At 44.4% G+C, this 21,778-nt stretch overlaps 1 protein-coding gene across 4 annotated transcripts in view; it reads right to left on the bottom strand.

Annotated features, from left to right (window-relative positions):
- Positions 1-524: 524 nt before the first annotated feature.
- LOC123319815 (polycomb group protein Psc-like) overlaps positions 525-21,778 on the bottom strand; it is a 129,863-nt gene continuing 108,609 nt past the window's right edge. For all 4 annotated transcript variants that reach the window (XM_044906764.1, XM_044906762.1, XM_044906763.1 and 1 more), the window contains 3 exons: positions 4,813-4,981; positions 4,496-4,582; positions 525-3,386 (listed from right to left, as the gene is read on the bottom strand). In XM_044906764.1, the coding sequence (XP_044762699.1) occupies positions 969-3,386; positions 4,496-4,582; positions 4,813-4,981 (2,674 nt within the window). In that variant the 3' untranslated portion in view covers positions 525-968. The remainder of the gene's footprint in view (positions 3,387-4,495; positions 4,583-4,812; positions 4,982-21,778) is intronic.

Below are 21,778 nucleotides of genomic sequence, written 5' to 3'. Positions count from 1 at the left end.
TCGATACTTTTAGACACGAGACAGCCGTTGACCGTAGGACGCGAAGCAAGCAGCTGCGTACGGAAAAGACGCTTTACGCAAAGTTGAAAGTATTATTCTATCTATGATAAGTCCATTTTTGGGAATGGACCCAACAATCTACGACCTTTTTTCCATCATCCCCTTTTCAGTTCCTAAAGTATCATTTTTCCGCACTAGAGCGGAATTAGGTGGGAAAAATAAGTTTCCAGCATTAGTGCGGGAAACTGAAATGAGCGCGGGAAAATATGTAAAAACGAACTGCGGCAAAAAATGCTTTAGATTCGTGTTACCGAGCAGCGCTGAACGAGTTCATTATCTGGATGATAGTGATCGCCTTGATCATAAATTTGAACGAGTGCGCAAAAGCTTCTGACTGTCGTCCGTGTCCCATATCTCCCATCGTAGATTATACCAAGTTTTTATCGTGCGCTAATGAACAATTTTCGACTTACCTTCAGCCGAAGAAGAACGAAGAGTAGGGCATAACAAAAACAGAGCGATGATATATTTCAGATTTTTTACTGAAAACTGCAAAATATTTTACATTCTCCTTAAACTAACGTAACTTTACATTTTTACAATCAAAAATAAATTCAACAATAATTTAGTTAACATTTCAACAAAGCGAGAAATCAATTCATCTTTTCGACACGAACCAACGGGAAAACCAACAATGTACATTTTTTTTTAAAATTTGCTCTCTTAAAATCTGAATCAATTTCACCTTCGGTCGTTTTACGTATACGAAACGGGAAAAATCGGGGAAACGGCGGTTTTTCCCCGCGATATGTGCACAACTCTTAACGAACCTATACTGTACAAACTCGAAAACGAAAAAAAAAGGACCCCGAAAATAAGAAACGTCGAAAACCCAAGACGAAAGCGCAAACTCAATAATAACAACGAGAAGAAAAAACCCGATCGACGAGCGCCCCTCAACCCTTTCGTCAATTATCCTTGAGGTTGCCCATGATCTGCTGGTTCTTGGAGGCGCCCAACGTCTGCAGGTACTTCTCGTACTGCAACAGCGGCGCCTGGTTGATGTTGAACCAGTTCTGCCGACTGTGCATCTCGAGCTGCTTCATCAGCATGCTCTGATGGAGCGTGGACATCTGCTTCTGCGACATCGAGCTCAGATACGCCTGAGCGTTGAAGTTCATGCTGGCCGACAGCTGGGCCAGGTTCTGGATGTTGTACTTTTCCAGCAGCTCATTGGCTGTCAAGGGCGGCACCGTCGAAGAACCTCCAGCGACCGAGGGGTTGGGCGAGACGTTCGGTTTGGGCTTGGGCGAGAGGTTCGGTTTGGGTTTGGGTGAGAGGTGCGGTTTGGGTTTGGGCGAGGGCGTTTTGGCGCCCAATTTCGGCGACATCTGCGGCGAGAAGACCCTGGGGGAGCCCGAGGGACTGTTGGTGGAACCTAGACTGGGTTTCGGCGAAAACGCGGCCTTAGAATCGGTCTTGGGGGATACGAGACCCGGTTGCGTCGGAAAAGCTGCGTTGGGCTTGGCTTGATCCGCGCAACCGCCGAACGACTGACTATCGACCGTCTTCGACTGCGAAACGACCCCGTTCGATTTCATCACATCCCTCGTCTGTTTCCCTACGGAAACCGTGTAGTTCAGACCGAGACTGCTCGAGTGCAGATTGGCCAGGGTCTGATGGGTCGCGTTGTCGTACTTCTGACTCCTCTTGGGCGGTTTGACCACCCTCTGGTTGTTCAGTCGCGGTATCGCGATCTTCTGCAGCTTCTGCGTCATCACGAATGGATTCGACGTTGCCGGTGGTGGTGGTGGTTTCTTGGCCTCGTGTTCCGTCGTCTTGTTCTTCTTGTACAGCTGCTGCGCGATCTCCAGGATCTTACTCTTGCCCGAAGAACACTGAGGCGCCTCCGGTTCCGGGCCGTTCTTCTTGATCGACTCCTCGAAGATCTTCTGGAAGCTCTGCTGCTCCTTCTGCTTGTCCGTCGATTCCTTCCGTTTCCTCTTGGCCTGTTCCGGAACGGAAGGAACCGTCTGCTTGTTGGGCTCCGGTTTCTTGGCGTCATCCCGTTTCAGCGTGACCGTCTGAGTGCCCGACGCCTCGTCTATCTTCAGTATCTCGATGAAGTTCTGAACGGGCGGCATCTGGACCGGCTGTCTGGACGTCTCGCCGTTCTCCTTCAGCGTGATGGACAGGGAGGAGGGTATGTTCAGGCGGCAGTTCTGGAACAGCGAACGGAGCTCGTTCCTGTTCTGCTTTATCAGTTCTTCGGGACCGGCCGCCGCCTGCTCCGACGGTTTCGTCAGGTTCAGCGGCGGGTAACCGGGCTTCTGCTGGAGTATGATCTTCGTGGTTCTCTTGGGTTCGACCTTGGTCCTCTTGGACTCGATCTTGACGGGACTGGAGTTCTTCCTCTTCAGACCGTTGGTCTCCTGTTTCGGCTGTTTCTTCGCTTCGGGTTTCGGCGGGGTCTGTAGGTTCTGCTGACCCCGGGAGGCCAGAGCGTTGTTCTGCTGCTGCTGCTGGACCAGTTTGGCCAGGTTGTCCACCACCTTCTTCGCGGTCAACTCGATGGACTTGAGGAATTCGAACTTGGTCTTTTCCAATTCCTCCTCTTCGGCGGCGACCTGCGGGGATGGGTCGTTGGTGGTGGAAGTGACCTCGGGCTCGTGGTCAACGTTCGGGGACGGTTTCGAAGGGGAAGGTTCTTCTTCCTTCACCCTTTCCGGCGTTTTGGTCTCTACCGACACTTCTTCTTTGGCCACGTTAGACCGCGACACGTTACACTCGACCTTCTGCCACGCACTCTTATCGATTATGTTCACCTCGATCTGCTGACCGTCCTTGTCCGATAACTTCTGGATCTTGGTCACTATCTCGAAGTTGTTCGAACGGTTCAAGGTTATGTTCGTGTACACCTTGTTATCACAGTGTTCCGACGCGACGCCGGCGTCGTTTTCCTTTTTCACGAGCGTGGAGTCCGGCTCCGGCGTTTCGCCGTTCTCCACGTCGGTTTTGGCCGGCGTCTTCTTCGGCGTCGTGGACTCCGATACCGACGCGCTCTTCCCACCCCTGTCATCGTCGTCGTCGTCGTTATCAAACTCGTTTTTCTTACTGGACTTCTCCTCGTCTTCGGTCTTCTGCTTCTTGGCCGGTCTGGCCAGCGGCGGCTTCTTGGAGACGACGCACCTCTTCGGCGTCTTTTTGCTCTTCTCCCGCGCGGGGGGTGTGGCGGGTCTCTTGGAGGTCTTGTTGGGGGTGGAGAGGGCGAGCGGTTTCGGCAAGAAAGGAGCGTCATCCTCGACGGGCGGGAACACCTTGGTCAGGTCCGGCAGTTCGTCGTTGCCCTTGTCGATGATGCGGAAGTAGAAACGCATCGGTTCGTTCTGTGAAGGAAAAAAAATCGAGTTAGCCCGGGTAGATCGAAGGGGACAGGGCCGAACTTGACTCGCAACCGAACCGTAGCGAAAGAAAACGTCGACAATCCTGTAACTCATTCATTCATTCATTGCTGTATCCCGTTACCGAGAATAAATCTACAAAAAGACTCAAGAACAAAATTATGCTCGAGATGAAACTTATAATTTCTTAGGCTTCGGGCTACTTGAGACTGTGTGCCTTCCTGTGACTGAAGAGACCCAACCCTGACCTACAGATCCTTCCACACTCTGGGCATGGATAGTCACCGACTAGATCTGGTCGCCGCTATATTCTTCTCGAGTCTCCATTATAACTGTGGACCAAAGACATCCACAGTGATCTGTCTAACGCTAGTTGTTCCCAGTTATGATTGGCATTAACTGATTTTAGGGATTGATGCAGTATATCCTTAAACCGCTCATACTGGTCTCCTGGTTTCCGAGCTAACTCTGTGAATTCGCCATAAAAGCTATTTTAGAGAGTCTTGTGTCTTCTCAGAATGTGGCCGCTCCATCTGAGTCGAGCCCTCGTTACTTGAGTCTCAATTGTTATACAACTAGCGCGCTACAAGACTTCTGCATTTGAAACTTAGTGGAACCATCTGATGTCCATTATTTGTCTTAGATGACGTTGTTGCGTTTGTTCAAGCCGTTTAATATGTCGCCTGTAGGGCGTCCAGCTTTCGCTTTCGTGAAGAAGCGTTGGGAAGACCACTGCTTTGTAAACAGCTGTCCTATAACTACATATTTCATTCCGTACAAGAGTTATCAGATTCAAACATAAGATGGGCTAAAAGAACATGTAAATCAGGATTTGAATCTGGACAGTAATTTTAACGAAACGAACGAATCAAGATATCTATGACCAGCTCTGTGATTCTTTCGAAGAAAGATCAGGGATCTTTTGAGATATTTTCTTGTAGTTCTCTAGACGCTTTCAGAGAACATCGAATTTGAGACACCTGTAAACGGAATAAGGATAAAAAAAACGAATGCCCTGATGTACGTCCGATCAACGATATAGATACTTCGGTTGCGGAGTCAAGCAAGCCGTTTTTGTTAACGGGGAAACTTACCCTTTTCCATGTGTATATATACGCAACGTCTATGAGGGTGTAGTGGTCCGGTAGGGGGAGTGGCACCCTCTTGTACAATATATCGATCTGGAAAGAACATCAACGTACATATTCAACCGCCCTTCTATACTTGCGTTGCATCCACTGATCTAAGAAGCGTGCATCACTAACTCATGCACAACACACTACCCGGATTAATTTTCGAATTCAAGGCGAGATTCAAGGCGATTCCTCCAGCAGTATCCATGCACTACGAAGCCCTAGATCGCATACCTACATGCTGCTAGCTAAACGTGCAAAAAAAATTCGGTACTCACTTGGAACATATCCGTGTTTACGTTGTATTTGTTACGTATGAACTTCTTGATGACATCGATGCGACACATGGCGGGACATTGCAGGTACCTCTTGAGAAGAGCGTCTTTCGACGCGTCGTCTTGCTTCTGCTTGAGATCCTTCAGTATGAGGTCCGTGGTGGCGGCATCGCTGGAAGAGAAACGGTAAAATTTAGTTTTATTAGTGGTAATAGGCCAGGAGCTTGTCTGAAGGTTCGTCGTCTATCGATTTACCGACCCCTACTCGCAGATTTTAAAACCTTGCCACCGTGACATATACGTCTGTGATTCTGACAGTTTCAAGGATGTGTCACCACAAATTTCTATGTTTATCGGTAATAGGAAGTTGGCGTAAGACTCTCGATGAATGAATAGTAAATTCTGTTTTATAAAAGTGAAAGAACTGAATGAATGGCCTATTACGGTTATTTGGGAGATGAAAACAACGAAAACGTTCGGAGCTGTCGCGTTTCGCTCCACAGATGGCGCCAATCACTTCCGCGGCTCGAAAGAAAAAGGGGAGAAGATATATGGGAAGTGGAGAAAGCTGAGGACGTGTACATCTGCGATATGTCACGATATAATGACGATCGTCGAATGCGGGGGACGGATATGATGGACGTCGAGACAGAACAGTTGTTTGTATCAATTTGTACGGTCTCCGATAAGATCTTCGAGCTTCGTTTAATAGGTAGGTACCGATTCGTTGACGGAGGCTAACGACTTCCTATACTCGACCCATTTCCTCGAGTGGACGCTATAAAAAGGAGCGTCTTGTAAAGACCGACGTGCTACCGTGTCGAAAAACCGCGAGCCAGGAACTTTGGCAAGATCGTTCGAAGGTCAATAAAATGGACGTTAAATTAGGCACATGTTAACAAATTAAAAGTGATTACATGTTGAAGAAAGAACATCAAAAACGAGTCTAAAACGAAGACGACCTATTATTTTCATCCCACTCTCGCTATAGTTCACGTGAATGATCAAACCCCGTCCGATGGAAACAAACACTTCGAACGTCGACGACGGTAAAAAGGGGTCTATTAATAAATCAGAGCGCGCTTTTCTCGGAAGAGAGCGCGCGAAAACCTGGAAGAGTCGCGTCTCGACGTCTTTCCACCCGGCGATGCAACAGGTGGTCCATTTTCTCCGGTCGACGCCTTGACCCGTTTCACGCCGCGGAGAAGACGGTGTTTTTCTCTCTTGTAAATTTTCATCAGTTTCCAGAATCTGAAGAAGGTTTACGTTACCGACAATGTGAAATTAAGGCATTCTATACAATGTATGAAAAGATACGAATGCGTTTGTCCATTTCATACTTCACCTAGACGTTGTATACAATTCCTAAGCGTCATATAAAATGCCTGCCTATGGCAATGTGTGAAATGAATAATATTTCATACATTGCCTGACCTTTTCAGGCATACTAAACAATGCCTAGGCCCTTGTTGAGATTGCCTCGCTATTGCAAACCAGAGCAGAAAATGCTTTGAACGAAAAATAGAAAAGTTCTTCTAATGTTGAAGATTTTCATCAGTTTCGAGAATCTGAGAAATGTATATGTTAAGAGCAATGTGTATAATTCAGGCATTCTATACAATGTATAGAATGCCCGAATTGAACACATTCCATACAATGTATACAATGCCTGGGTCTTCTAGGCAATGTATGAAATAATACGAATGCGTTTGTTCATTTCTTCCAATGTTGTAGATTTTCATCAGTTTCGAGAATCTGAGAAATGTATATGTTAAGAGCAATGTGTATAATTCAGGCATTCTATACAATGTATAGAATGCCCGAATTGAACACATTCTATACAATGTATACAATGCCTGGGTCTTCTAGGCAATGTATGAAATAATACGAATGCGTTTGTTCATTTCATACTTCACCTAGACCTAGACATTGTATATAATTACTACGCATTATATAGAATTCCCGCCTGTGCCTGTCTGCCGGGCATAAGGTATCTATAGAACGACTAGGCAATATATAAAATGACCTTTTCAGGCATTCTATATAATGCCTAGGCCCCTGGTGAAATTGCCTTGCTATTGCTAGCCAAAGCAGAAATTGCTTTGGACGAAGAAGAGAGAAGTTCTTCCACTGTTGTAGATTTTCATCAGGGTCTAGAATCTAAGGAATGTATATGTTACCAGCCATATGTAATTCAGGCATTCTATACAATGTATATAATGCCTGACTCTTCTAGGCAATGTATGAAATAATACGTTTGTCCATTTCATACTTCACCTAGACTTTGTATATAATTCCTACGCATTATATAGAGTGCCAACCTATGCTTGAACACATTACCTGCTAGTCGTAAGGTATTCTATACAATGCCTAGGCCCTTGTTAAGATTGCCTGGCTATTGCTAGCCAAAGCAGGAAATGCTTTGGACGAAGAAGAGAGAAGTTGTTCCAATGTTGTAGTTTCCAGAATAATACGAATGCGTTTGTCGAGTTCATACTTCACCTAGGCATTGTATACAATTCCAAGGCATCATATAGAATGCATGCCTGTGCTTGAACATATTGCCTGCTAGGCGTAGGGCATTCTATAGAATGCGTAGGCAATATATAAAATGAATAATATTTCATACATTGCCTGACCTTTTCAGGCATTCTATGTAATGCCTAGGTCCCTGGTAAGACTACCTCGCTATTGCTAGCTAAAGCAGAATATTCTTTGGACGAAAAAGAGAGAAGTTGTTCTAATGTTGTAGATTTTCATCAGTTTCCAGAATCTAAGGAATCTATATTTTACCGGCAATTTGTATAATTCGGGCATTTCATACAATATATAGAATGCCTGACTTTTCTAGGCAATGTATGAAATAATACGAATGCGTTTGTCCATTTCATACTCCACCTAGTCATCATATGGAATGCATGCCTGTGCTTGAATACATTGCCTGCTAGGCGTAAGGTATTCTATATAATGCCTAAAATGAATAATATGTCATACATTGCCTGACCTTTTTAGCCAATGCCTGGGCATTGTATAGAATGCCAGAACATAAATGTACGGATAAATATCGCATAAAATCATCTCGTTTTGGAAATTCAGAGGTTTTGAAACTTCTAAAACGTCGTTTCAGGCCCAAATCGAACCGGCTACGTCACTCCGGAGAAGGGAAAGGCGACACCCGAAAGGGGTGAGAAAGGAGGACCGCGAGGACCGAGTCCCGCGGGCTCGAGTTGGTCGAGAAAACCGTTTCCCCCTCTCACCTAGCGTAATACTAATTTTCTCCCGTCGCGGTAGGCTATGCGGGAGGAATTTCCATTAGCGTTTTTTTCGTTGTAACGGCGGCGGGGCGAACGAGTGGGCCGCGAGAGCGTGAATAAACATGCGGAGCTGCCGAGGGAAATGAGAATTCGAGACGTGTCGAATACTAATGAACCTACAGCTTTTCGCAGGTTCTTCCGGACTTGAAATCGAAAATATACAAGGTGTCCCGGTCGAATTGGACGTCCCTCTGCGTTCTCTCCATATTGATACTGGATCGAAGACGGCAATTAAAAGCCAAAGTTAGCGTTCAACCCTCGACCCCGTCCCCAACTTACCGACCAGACCCCGTACGTTCGGCCTCATTAGCCTCTCGACCGATTTATTCAATCAGCCGACGTCGGCTCCGAAGCGCCGTATCGGAATTGCCGCGTTAACGCAATTAGCGACCCGAGACTCCCCTCTCATTAGTATGCGAGGCGCGTAAGGCCGCGAGAGAGACGCAGAGCCCGGTCGAAAACCAGTTAACAGGTGAGGAAGACGAGCGATCTCGTGGTATCGGTCGGGGTAAGTAGCGCGCCCTCCGAAAAAAAAAGCATCCGAGGATGGGACGCTGTCGGCTACCTGCTTTACGACACGCTACCGTCGGTTTGGGGATCGATGATGGGGGGCGTTTCGATGATAGAGCAGAATTTGAAGGTTCAACGGACAGATTTAGGTAGACGGCAAGATCGTCGATTTTTTCTGGAAAGATTTGTGTAGCACTCTTGCGAAATTATGGTATTTGAGGCTATTGTTTACGGGGGGGTACAGAAGGCACTTTGGAGTTTTCCCGTTCGTTACCCTTCGGTTAGGGAAGCACTCTGCTGGTGTGAATACCCGGGGAGTGCTGAACGCGCCTAAAGGTGAGTAGTCGTCGTAATACTGTGCCGTCGTATTTCATCCCCTAACCAGGCTGAGGTCCAATAGCTGTCCGTCAAATGTGCATCTTAAGTACTGGCTGTACCCCGTATCGCGTTGAGAGCGGATCCTGTTTCATTCCGTCCGTTCACTGATCTCGAGTCTTTCACTGTACGAATTTTGTAATAGTGCCATTTGTGTTTCCTTGTACGAGTCGACAAATATAATTTGTGTACGTCGATTTTGACTTTCACTGGTTGTCGCTAACACCCCAGACACCGAGGAACCTTGTCTTCGGCTCGTAGCTTCCAGGGTAGGTTTGCATGATAGCCTTGCAATGCAACCAAGAGGTGTTGAAAGGTTCTGTCTTATATTCGGGCGCTGTTCAACCTAGATACTTTTTGAACACGATAATGCAGCAGTGCAGAACCACATGTTGACAGAATTTCAAGTCTTCACAAAACACTGCTGGCACATTGTGGGAAAAAGGAACATCCTCCACAATCCTCAGACTCTAAAAATACTTCGGCATAAGATACAAGTTGCCTGAGATGAGATAACTTAGATGAAATCGACCATCTCATTGGGAGTATGCCCCGACGTGTTTCATGATGCAAAAAACATAATAATGACGAGAGTTCGCCCCTACCAAACGCCCTTTTCGTAATGGTATAGAACTTCGAGATCTAAGCCGTAAAAGTCGCCTAAAATAGTTTCCAAAAAAAATCAATTTCGGCACTTTTTGCCGTTTACGCGACCATTGCCAAAAAAAATAAATTCGACGTTTCATTTCACGAAATTAGCGACCTCTTTCACGAACAACCGGCGAGATTTTCCCCGGTAGACCTGCCGGTAGGATCTCCGACCGTGGGATCTGAATCGGCCGGGGCGTTTCCTCGTCAAGGTCCCGTTCGACGATCGCTCGGGCCTCGGATCGACAGATCGCGATGCGTGCGAAAATGCAAGGTCGGCGACGTCCGTTCCAATTGAAGATTACGATGCGACCCTGGCGACTTCGTAGCAAACGGTCGTCACATTTCGCGGACGGTACGTGATATACCGATCGTTATCAGAGGATCGGAAGACCTGGTAGCATCGCGTTTCCACATCCGTCTCGCTTCCAACAGTTCCTAAGTTATACGTATACGAGGATATATTGAAAAATTCTTAGCCTACTTGAGAACCAAACAAATATACATATTCTCCTGTTAATTGGATAAATTTATTACGTCTCAAGACCTCTCAAAAAAAATGTTTCTTCTTGCTCGGCAAACCAAACCTCCACAGCTTTTATTACCTCCTGGTTGGAAGAAAATTTACGACCTTTTAAACTTTTTCTCAGTTGAGGAAAGAGATGATAGGCGGATGGAGCCAAATCTGGTGAATGAGGAGGGTGTTCTGGTAATTCAAACCCTAAATCGCGAATTTTTTCCATGGCAACATGAGATTTGTGTGCGGGGGCGTTGTCCTGTAAAAACAAAACACCTTTTGATAGCTTTCTGCGTCTTTTCTCTTTAATTTTTTCCCCTAGAGTGGTCAGTAATGTCGAATAGTAATCTCCGATTATTGTTCTACCCTTGTCCAAAAATTCAATCATGATTACTCCATGGCAATCCTAGAAAAATTGAAGCAAGAACTTTTCCAGCAGATTTTTGGACACGAAACTTCTCAGGTCTTGGAGAACCAGAGTGTCGCCATTCCATCGATTGTTGCTTTGTTTCTGGATCGTAGAAATGCACCCAAATCTCATCCATAGTAACAATTCGGTTTAAGAAGTCTACATCGTCTTCAAATCGAGCACAGATCGAACGCGATGCTTCTACACTTGCACGCTTTTGGTCAACATTCAAACATTTGGGGATCCATTTTGCAGCAATTTTTCTCATGTCCAAATTGACGTGAACTATATGATGAACGCGTTCGTATGAAATATACAGTGCTTCAGATATCCGTTTTAGCCCAATTAGACGGTCTGATAAAATAATGTCATGAACTGCATCGATATTTTCGGGGACTGACACAGAAACTGGCCTTCCCAATCGGTCATCCATCTTCAATGGAAAATGTACCTTTTTTTAAGCTTGCAGTCCAATTTTTCACGGTCGCATACGAAGGACATTGATCACCAAGGGTATTAAGCATATCTTCGTGAATCCGCTTACTTCTTAACCCTTTTAAATACAGGTACTTGATGATGGCTCGATACTCCAATTTTTCGATTTCCACAATTTCGATGGACATCTTCTTTCTTTTAATTTATTGCTCAACTCTAGTTTACTTTTTTGACCTCAAGCTTCACACCGGCACTTCTAATGATCTCTTTCAATCTAACGTACGGGGCGCATCTCTTTATACGTATAGTCACATAAATCTGCATAAAGCGATGATGAATAATTCAAGTGGGAAATTTCGCCTTGCCGGCCCGTGTAAACAATACCAGACGTAACACCACGGGATACGGGGCGTCGGCCAACTGGACAAGGCGAAAATCGACAGGTGATCAGCAACTTTTCAAACTTTCATGACAAACCGCGTCGTTTATCGGCGGTAAACATTTATAGTGTACCCTTTGAATGTATAATGAAAACGTAAACGTAGGTACACACATTGTCAACTGTCCTTTGTGATAAATTACCCTATATATCCGCCACCCGGTAAAAGAGAAAGTCCTCCAGACAGTCGGAGGCGGACGTACGTCGAAAGGGACGACGCCGCGTTCCTAATTGATCGTCTGTGATGGCTTAATTGGCCGGGCAGACGTCGCGGACGCCAGACGTCATCGGTCAGGCGGCGCGGGTCGGTTAACCCTACTTTTCGTGGAATCTAATTTCCCGCGGGGTGAAAATCGTGTAAGTAAGGTCGTTAAGGCGAACTCGGTTAACGCAGGGGTTGCGTTCACAAACTATTTCTGAAGTACTTTTAGTCCGCATACACTTTTCGTCGGCAAACTTTTCTCGTACTGTTGTTCGTCACTAAGATACCGATACTAGATAGTGGGTCCTATTGAATCAATTTTAGGAATACAGAATTTGATGAAAACATACGTGCTCGAGACAATTACTGTCATTTGATGTTGTCCAATTAATTCTCTACGAAATCTGCTAGATTTTACGAATGGTTTGAATGTTTGTGTTCATTAAAATCAAGTTTAAGATGGTTGGTGGTGTAGGATCAGAGAGATATACAGGAAAACGATACTCTGTTAGTTCGCCGACGTTTCGGAAAAATTTATTTCCATCCTCAGGGTTCTACAAAGTTTGTGGAGAAACAAGGTTTAACATTCTGTAGATGTTTACAGATAAGAAGGAAAAATGTGCTGTACTACAAGTTACTGACTAGAAAATATATCACAGAAAAGATGGATTTTCATAATTTGGACAAATGAAACATTACACAATTTGAAAGATTTCGAAGACTAAAAGTAAAAATAACATTTAAAAACATAAATAATGTACTTACAGGCTAAGCAATTGTATCTTCCCAAAATCATCACGTAAAAATGCAAAAAATCTCCATTATTTCGTGTAAAAGGAATCATATATGACGATTAAAATGCGGAGACAAAACAAAGCGACCGATGCACAGATTGTATGTCGATAGACGAAGGTGAAATCAAAGAAACGGTGAACTGGAGAATGTCGATATACACTCTGTGCATCGGTCGCTTTGTTTTGTCTCCGCATTTCCATTGTCATATATGATTCCTTTTACACGAAATATTGGAGATTTTTTGCATTTTTACTTGATGATTTTGGAAAGATACAATTGCTTAGCCTGTAAGTACATTATTTATGTATTTGAACGTTATTTTAACTTTTAGTCTTCGAAATATTTTGAATTGTGTAATGTTTCATGTGTCCAAATTATAGAAAACCATCTTTTCTGTGATATATTTTCTAGTCAGTAACTTGTAGTACAGCTCATTTTTCCTTCTTATTTGTGAACATCTACAGAATGTTAAACTATGTTTCTCCACAAACTTTGTAGACCCCTGAGGATTGAAATAAATTTTTCCGAAACGTCGGCGAACTGATAGAGCATCGTTTTCCTGTATATCTCTCTGATCCTACACCACCAACCATCTCGAGCTTTTTTTTCAATGAACACAAACATTCAAAACACTCGTGAAATCTAGCAGATTTCGTAGAGAATTAATTGGACAACATCAAATGACAGTAATTGTCTCGAGCACGCATGTTTTCATCAAATTCTGTATTCCTAAAATTGATTCAATAGGACCCACTATCCAGCATGGGTGACGAACAACCGTACGAAAGCGTTTGCCTGGAAAAAGTGTACGCGGACGAAAAGTGTATGAGGACGAAAAGCACATTACTTCAAAAACGGGCGAATTTTCGTTCGGAAATTAGGACGTAGAATGTCATTTTTCATTTAGTTCGAAGAAAATTATATTTTTTCGTACCCACTTTGTGCATTTTCGAAATCAATCTGCCTCGTTCCTCTGCGTAATCGTCCGCGAACATCGACGACGGGGGGCTAGGCTACGGAACCGTCGGTTAGCGATCGACGTGAATCCCCCGCGCTACATTATAAATCTATGAATCAGTCGGCTCGAATCAAAATCATATCTATCACGGGATTGGAGCGCATTAACCATCCACAACCCGAGCGGAACCAGGCTCGTCGTAGTGAGCGGATATATCGATTTTGCGTCACGCTTACGCTGCCCTATGTAGGACGCCCGCGGCTCTCTATACAACTAGCGGGCCGCGCCGATAGACCTTCTACACGTGGAAATTGGAAATATAAAAGGATCACTCGGATTTGATAACCGAAGGGAAAGAAGAATTATTGTTCGATAATTAAGACAACCTAGAGGCTCAAGCAGAATTGAAAATAAAAATACGTTTCCGGTCAAACTGACGTTAACCTATATATCATGTTTCAGACCTAATATAGCAACAACAAAAAAAGAAGAGAGTTGTCAGTGCACTGGGAACAACTAGCGTTAGACAGATCACAGTGGAGGTCTTTGGTCCACAGTTATAATGGAGACTCAAGAAGAAAACAGCGGCGGCCAGATCTGGTTGGCGACTATCCATTCCCAGAGTGTGGAAGGATCAGTAGGTCACAGTTGGGTCTCTGGCATAGAGTCGCAAGTAACCCTAAGAAAAGGGAATACTCCTTCTGACGAAAATGATGTATTTTTTATGAAATATCTTTGAAACGTCACATTTTGAGCTACCCATTTCAACCGTTTCCCAAAAAAAAATTATTTTAAGCACTTAAAAATGAAAAATAAAAATGGGTATTTAAAGTTTAAAGCGTTTTGTGTGAATTGTACAAGCTGGCAACATCGACTGAAATATGCCTTGATAATAAAGGACAACAAATGAAGTATCTTGATGAGATAGACAAAGATGGCTGCCTTCAACGAAAGAGGAAGGTCGTAAAATTTTATGGGGTTTTTATGGCCGGTTGCAATTGAAGCTCGCCAGTAAGTACGCGCCTGTAGATCAACAGCTGATATTTTATAAACAAGCTGATCGGACATTTTTTTCATTATCTTGTATGCGCTGTTGCCAAATCGTAAACTCCGCACAAAGCGATTTAAATTTTAAAACCCCATATTTGAAGGATGATTTTGAATAGTTTCCGCGGTGCATATGAAAAATTCATGAATGAAACTCATAATTATTCAGTTTAAACTTGCATATGCAGTGATAACCCAAATTGAGTAGAATTCCCCATTATAGATTTGATCGCTTCGATAGTTTTGTATTTGACTCTTTTTGTCATTTTTTCCTCGGCAACGAGATACAGCAATGAATGAATGAATGTTACACCCCTAACGAAAATCGGTTATCCCACATCCAGAGCAAAAAGCTCGAACGCAAACTATCTCGAAAGTGTCAACTAGCGTGATGATCCGAGAAGATTTATAGAAATTATCGCACACGTCGTGTTCTGTCTCAAGTTAGTACCGCACTCAGGCTGACGTCATAGAACCGTTGTTGGACAGCGTTCGGACGTTTCGCCAATGCCATCAACACCAAATCCAACTTATCCGAATTTCTTTTCATGCATCTCGTCGACTACTTTCGTATGTGGACCCAGCTTAAGGCGGTTGGACGAGCATCTTCCAACAACTAATAACGGCGCGCGTAATCCGCATCAACGACCGGCCTATCATTTTTCAGGCAATTCAGAGCCGACGGCGCGTGCTAATTATAATTCCCGGTTACTCTATCCCAGTTGTGAATCCCCCCGTTCCCCCCTCGGCGGGCGGTTAATTATCCTCCCGAATCCGCAGCTCGGTACACACATTCGGCGTGAGCTAAGCTGGTTAATTATCGTAGTAAATCTCGCGGTATGGTGCGGCGGAAACGATTCTCTCGACGCGAGCGGTGTCGCCTTTCGTTTCCAGTTTCGTTCGACGTTATCTGGGGCAAATATTGCGAAGTTTTCGGTGGAGAGCGCGGGTCGGCGTTACTTGCTGCGGTTCTGTTTACGACGAACGAGTTTAGGCCTTCGACAGAAGAAACGTCTCTCGGCGGCGGCGTTCCGTCAGAACGGCGGTTCGTTGTGTGGTTGTTGATGAGTCTTAAGCTGGCCTTTCACGGTGGATTCGGGTCCAAACCTTCTTGAGGGGTCATGTTGGATCGAGCCAAAATATCCATCTGGTTGAGTCATTCCGGTGGAGTTTACCCGATTCTTCCGATCGGGATATTTCACCCTATGAGATAATATTTTGGCATTCCACGGCTCCATGGGATTTTCAGTCGAGTCGGTTGAAAATCTACCGATCTACCGATGAAAGATTAATTTCTACTGAAAAGTATCATTGGTTCATTCGGAAGTGCAATTACATCACACAATCAATAAAAAAAAAACCCTCATTGCTCATTTCGATACCAACTGAAAGAAGAGAGTTAGGATACAAGAGTAAGAAATAGAATAATACTTCAAAATCTCACCAATAAAATCCATCTGAATTACACACGAATTTTTTCACAATGGACATCAAAATCTTCTTGTTCGAACATTCAAACAATCGTCGTAAAAATGGGATAAAATGGGGAAACATCATAGCATTTTTTCAAAATAACTAACATAAATACTTTCGAGAACTGCCTCGATTTTCTACATTTTTGTCACCCTAAATTGCACGATACAACAATTATGATTCTCTCATAAGTGACCTGATGCATCTAATCCGATGAACTTGGTACTGAACCATTCATTGTCCAGCCGTATGTTCATGTTTTGTTTCGTTTTTGCGATGCCGGAGTCACCTTCCACACTCCCGTATTTAAAATTCAATGAAATTTTGTCGAACTTTTAGGGGTTGTATCTCAACCATCTTGGATATTTTATATAGACAATTTTGCTCATTATTATATTGACTAGTAAGCCTAAAAATCTACCTTCACAGGCTGATTCGCCTGACGTCCGTAGCTTGGGCCTTCGGCCCTCGCAATTCGCTCTCTCACGGATATCTAGGCCAAAAACGTTTTTCTGAGAGAGTCCGATAGATTTAAGGTACCTCGTTCTGAAAGATACTTCCGTCAAAACTGAAGTTAACCTATAAATCACGAACTGACATTGATTGTCAATTTGGTTCGATTAATGGAAAATTTTCCGAAATATTGATTGATCATTCTCCAATTTACGCAGAAAAGTGAATCACCTTTCTAGAGTCACACGGTGTCGAATCACAAGATCTTGCTGGACAAATGACCGGATCATGTCATGTTGAGGAAACAAAATTCCTCTAGTTGGTTTTCAAGGACATTTGTGAACGAAAACAGTTCAGAATTGCCCGGTTTTTACGTTGACTCGTTCTTCCCGATTCTTCCCCAAAAAAATAGAGCCCTACGGTTCTTTTGTCGCGCGTAAATTTCGGCACGTGATCCGTCGTCGATCTCCTCCAGCGGGACCGGCCGTTTCCGTCAAGATCGCCCATCTGTTGCTCCGTTTCGAACAGTCCGCAGAAAATCGAGTCGGCCCATTACCGTCGAACTACTGCTAATTACGACGACGACGACGACGGCTACAAAACGGACGAGGATGAACGACGAACTTCGGACGGGCGCCCCGGGTCATCGACATCGCGCGCTCGATCAAATGAAGCGCGGAGGAATCCCGTTCTCTCGTCGTCGACGGCGTCGTGAGGGAGCTATCGAGTGGATTGCCAATTTTTTTTTCATCGCGGGGTAGAGGAATATTTTTCGCGACGTCAAAAAAATTAATCTTTTTTGGATAAGGGAAATTACTATTCGACATTACTGACCACTCTACGGGAAAAAATTAAAGAGAAAACACGCGAAAAGCTTCCCAAAGGTGTTATAGCAGGACAACGCCCCTGCACACAAATCTCATGTTGCCATGCAAAAAAATTCGTGATTTAGGGTTTGAATTACTAGAACACCCCTCTTATTCACCAGATTTGGCTCCATCCGACTATCATCTCTTTCCTCAACTGAAAAAAAATTTAAAAGGTTGTAAATTTTCTTCCAACGAGGAGGTAATAAAAGCTGCGGAGGTTTGGTTTGCAAAGAAAGTGGAAACATTTTTTAAAGGTCTAGAGACTTTTCAGGTTCGCTGTAATAAATGTATCAAATTAAGGGGAGAATATGTTAGTATTAAAATATTTTGACATTGCATGCTAAGAAATTTTCAATATATCCTCGTATGGCTAAGCTAATCGCCCTTATCGTCCTCTAACTCTAGAACGGTTAAGAGTATGTAAAATTGCTTCAGACAAAAGTAGTATAGAATTTCATTTTCTACAGCTTTCATTAAGAAAGTTCCAAGAAGAAGTCATCAAAATAAACCTTGTTTGAAATTATTGGCACAGCACAAGCACTTGTTGGTGCGTCTGACAATACCAATGAGTCTTGAAAGAACGTGAAAAAAACGTAGAAGGTTCAGCGATGCCATTGAAATTCAGCTTGATTTTCACTTAATTCAAATGAAAATCTACTTCGATCAGCGAAGGAAGTAATCCTCGAATCCCTAGCAACGTGAACCTGCCACCCATCCTCCTATCGATCACGTCCGCGTGCGGCAGCCGTCTGCGCTCCTGTCGGTCGAACGCGGGAGGCAGCGCCCCGTCCATGCGCCGACACCGAGCTCGCGGCCGGCTCACCTTCCCGACCTCCTGCCGTCCTGTCCGCCGCGCTCGCAAACGGCGGGTTTCTCGCAAGGGCGTGACGCCCACGCGGCGCGGCTACTCCCACGTCTATGACGGCCGTCCGGTCGGAGGAACGGGATTCGGTCGCAGCTCGGCCAAGCTTGCGACTGACGCAAAGAAAATTCAGATGGACAAAAGAGCCAAGCAATATTACTACAGAAGAGAAGACTGCGACCCACAACGAAACTGGATGTTGACGGCGAAGAAATCGACTGGAAAAATGAAGCCAAATATTTAGTAATAACGCTTGACAAAGGACTTACTTGGAAAAGTCATATCAAACAAGCAATCGACAAAACGAAAGCAGCGATGAATAAACTCTATCTCCTCTGATAGAAAGAAGAAGCCACATGTTGAAAGAGGCAAAATTGAAGATAATCAAAGCCGTTGCTAGGCCGCAACTGACTTATGGATCAGTTGCCTGGGGTTTCGCGGCAAAGAGCCATATCAAAAGAATTCAGTCCACTGAAAACAAGCTGCTACGATTTGCAATAGATGCACCTTGGTTTGTCAGGAATAGACAGATTTATAGGGACCTAAAATGGGTAACCATAACGGAATTCATGAATAGAAAAGCAAAGAAATTATTCGAAACAGCGAAAAACCATCCGAATCAAGAACTCAGGATACTAGTGGACTACGACCCAGAGGAAGACAAAAGGAGAATGCGAATTTACCGAAGGAGACCAAGAGATCAATTAAAAAGAGATTAAAATAACAATGGAAAGTTATTGAAAAATTCAATAAAGTGTTAATCCAATAGAGGATAAACACATAAATCCCAGCACGATAGTGTGCGAGAAGAAAACCGACCAAGAGATGAACGGTTTATAGACAAATGCCCGGAACCAAAATTCAAGAAGCAGTTGAGGGTTTTTAGTGGGTCTCGAGCTCAGGAGAGTGAGAAACCCCACACTGTTCCCCCTCAGGAGAGGGTGGTTCGTCTGTCTTGCAGATTTTCCCCCTGCTACACCAAAAAAAATATTATTTGTAAATTGAAAAAAAAAAATAGGTACAGTTTGTCCCCGAACGATTCTCAGCATCTCCTATGAACATGATACGAGTATGGGATATTCTAGGTATGAGAGAATGACTTTGGGAGTGCACGAATTGAATTACAATATTTCTCAACCTCGAAGAGAATCATCACAAACTAATAGACCATTCCAACATTCTTCCCAGAATCCATCAATCACCCACGCAATTCAATAAAACCGTTTAAAACTGCATTTTAGCCAACTTAACGACGTTGAGGTATTGCGTCTTAAACTTGAAGATTCACGCCCCAAATTCGAGCGAAGTAGACCGCGTCACACAATCCGAGCTCTCCAATCGCTCTCTCCCCTCTTCGAATCCTTTCTACTTTTCCCTTTTCCGATTAGAGTGCGGACCCATGGGAACGGACACGTGGGAATACCGTTTTTCTTCGCGATTGATTGATTCGACTGGGATACAATCGGATGCAACCTTTCGCGGGAGCTGAGATTGGCAATCCTCAACTCGCAATTCCTCACCTTAAGGCTCGTACTCACTGGCGATCAGCAACAGCAACGATCATAATAATCCTATCAAATTTTACGACGTTGCATGTTGCACCAGTGCTTCGTTGCGAAGCACGGTTGTTCTTTCCTTTGAGCGTGGCGAAGAACCACAGGTCTCGGATCGCTTCGAAGCCTACGACGAACGAGGAACTTCGTCGAAATTTATAGTACACTTATGGCCAGTACGGTTGATCTCTCCAATGAGTACGCACCTTCACAGATGAATAAAGCAATACGAATTCCATGGGAAGGTCCACACCATCCGCGTTGCCTTGCATGATAGTTTTGAAGAGGTTCTGGTGGACTAATACAGTATTACCAAAGAGTATCAACTGATACTATTTGAGGTAAGAAAGTAACTAATCTGATGACTGGTTCATGCAGAGTCTTAGAAAAAAGATCTGAAGAACCAATATGATAGGTAGACGGCGATCTACCAATGATCCTTTGGTCTTAGTTTCCCGGAACTGCCAGTTATAAGAAGACGATGTACACGTGTTCGCCATCTACCCATTAGATTGGTTCTCTTCTTAGGTCAAATTGGTCAGTTATGTTGCAGAATCCCACCATTACAGTGCCCGAGACCTTGAGCTTTAGATTGTAGATTTTGGAGAGGGTTGCTCCGCACTGTGACTGCAGAATCTACAGCTCTAATCACTCCAGTATCTGGGATGGCTTCAAGGAGATCACCTCCAGGCTCCTCCAAGTTTCTCGTCCAAAGCACTTTCTAGCAATATCGAGGCATTCTGCCACCAGGTAATGTGGAGTTTCATCCGCCTTCGTCGGTTTCTGCTAGATTCATTCTCATTAGGTGCTTTCTGAGACGACAATACCCCCTTAAGACATCCAGTAAGAGGTTGTAGCATGTTCTTGATAAAATCTCGCAGTATCTAAGTTCCCAAAGAACTTTCTCTCTCGGCTTTTTCATTCACCTGAAACACTTTCTTGCAGGTACTCTTTCCAATACCACAACAATGAAAGGACTGTGCGTTAATTTCCTGGCAAGTGTGTTCATTCCTTCCAGACTCCCGAGTAACCTCGAACCCAGGCTAGATTGATCTGGTTATTCTTGCCTCATTCTTTGAGTTTCCTTTGGCACTGTCATATCATCTAAGAATCGATGATTTGAGAGCCCAGTGCTTCGATTGCAGCCTGACTGTCAGGCTGTATCCACTATGTCACATTTATAATAGTTTCTTTGTACTTTTATTTCCACAGATCTCCAGATATTTCTGTCTGAAAGACGCTTGAATAGCGGCCTAGCTATAGTGGTCATCTTGTGCTGGACCAGAACACTCTTTCGTGATTCTCGAACTATCTGTTAAAAGTATTTATCCTTTTGAAGATTTGGGAGACGGTTACCATTTGCCAATCTTCCTTTCTACTCAGCATCGCAGTATATATTTTTTTTAAGCTTGTATCTTGACAGGGTTCAAGGAGTTTACGTCCTCAGCCCTACAAGTTTCTAGTCCAAAGCATCTTTCTCTTGGTTTGCAATGGCTAGAATCATTCTGTAACTACCAGGTATACATCAGCTCTTCTCCCCCACATAAACTTCATTGCTTCCTGAGGTGACACTGTCTTATAAGAAAGACTGCGAGGAGATGAAACGTGGCCTCACTGAGGTTCAGATATCCACTGGATCTGGCAGATTTGAAGTTCCGAAGGAGTGATCCAGTACTGCATCTTTCCTGTCTTGCACCCAGCAAGAAGCTCGTTTCCAGGCAGAACCGAACGGTCTTAAATCAGCACAACTAATTCGATCTGACGCGTCTTAAACGCGAGCGGCCAACATCCATCCAGGACCCTCGAAAATCCAATACGACGCGCGGCATTTATTACAGCGTCCTCGAAAGGGCCCAAAATACGCTTACGACGGACCGTCAAAGATACGAAAAATCCAATAAGGCGAAAGAGGGAAGCCCGGCGTATTTACGCCGGTCCGGGGGCGTCCTGCGAACGCTTTATGTTAATGCACGTGCCTTCCGGACGGGGACCGGATTCCCGAGGGTCCACAAGAGCTCGTTTTCCGGAAATTGGCCGGGTATTCCCGACCGGCCGGTCGCCCCATCCCATTGTTCGGGCCGAAAGTTACGAGTATGGATAACGCAGGAAG

The sequence above is a fragment of the Coccinella septempunctata genome, chromosome 9, assembly GCF_907165205.1.
Source record: "Coccinella septempunctata chromosome 9, icCocSept1.1, whole genome shotgun sequence".
NCBI lineage: Eukaryota > Metazoa > Arthropoda > Insecta > Coleoptera > Coccinellidae > Coccinella > Coccinella septempunctata.
The sequence above is the reverse complement of the archived record's forward strand: the minus strand, read 5'-3'. Positions and strand labels throughout refer to the sequence as shown.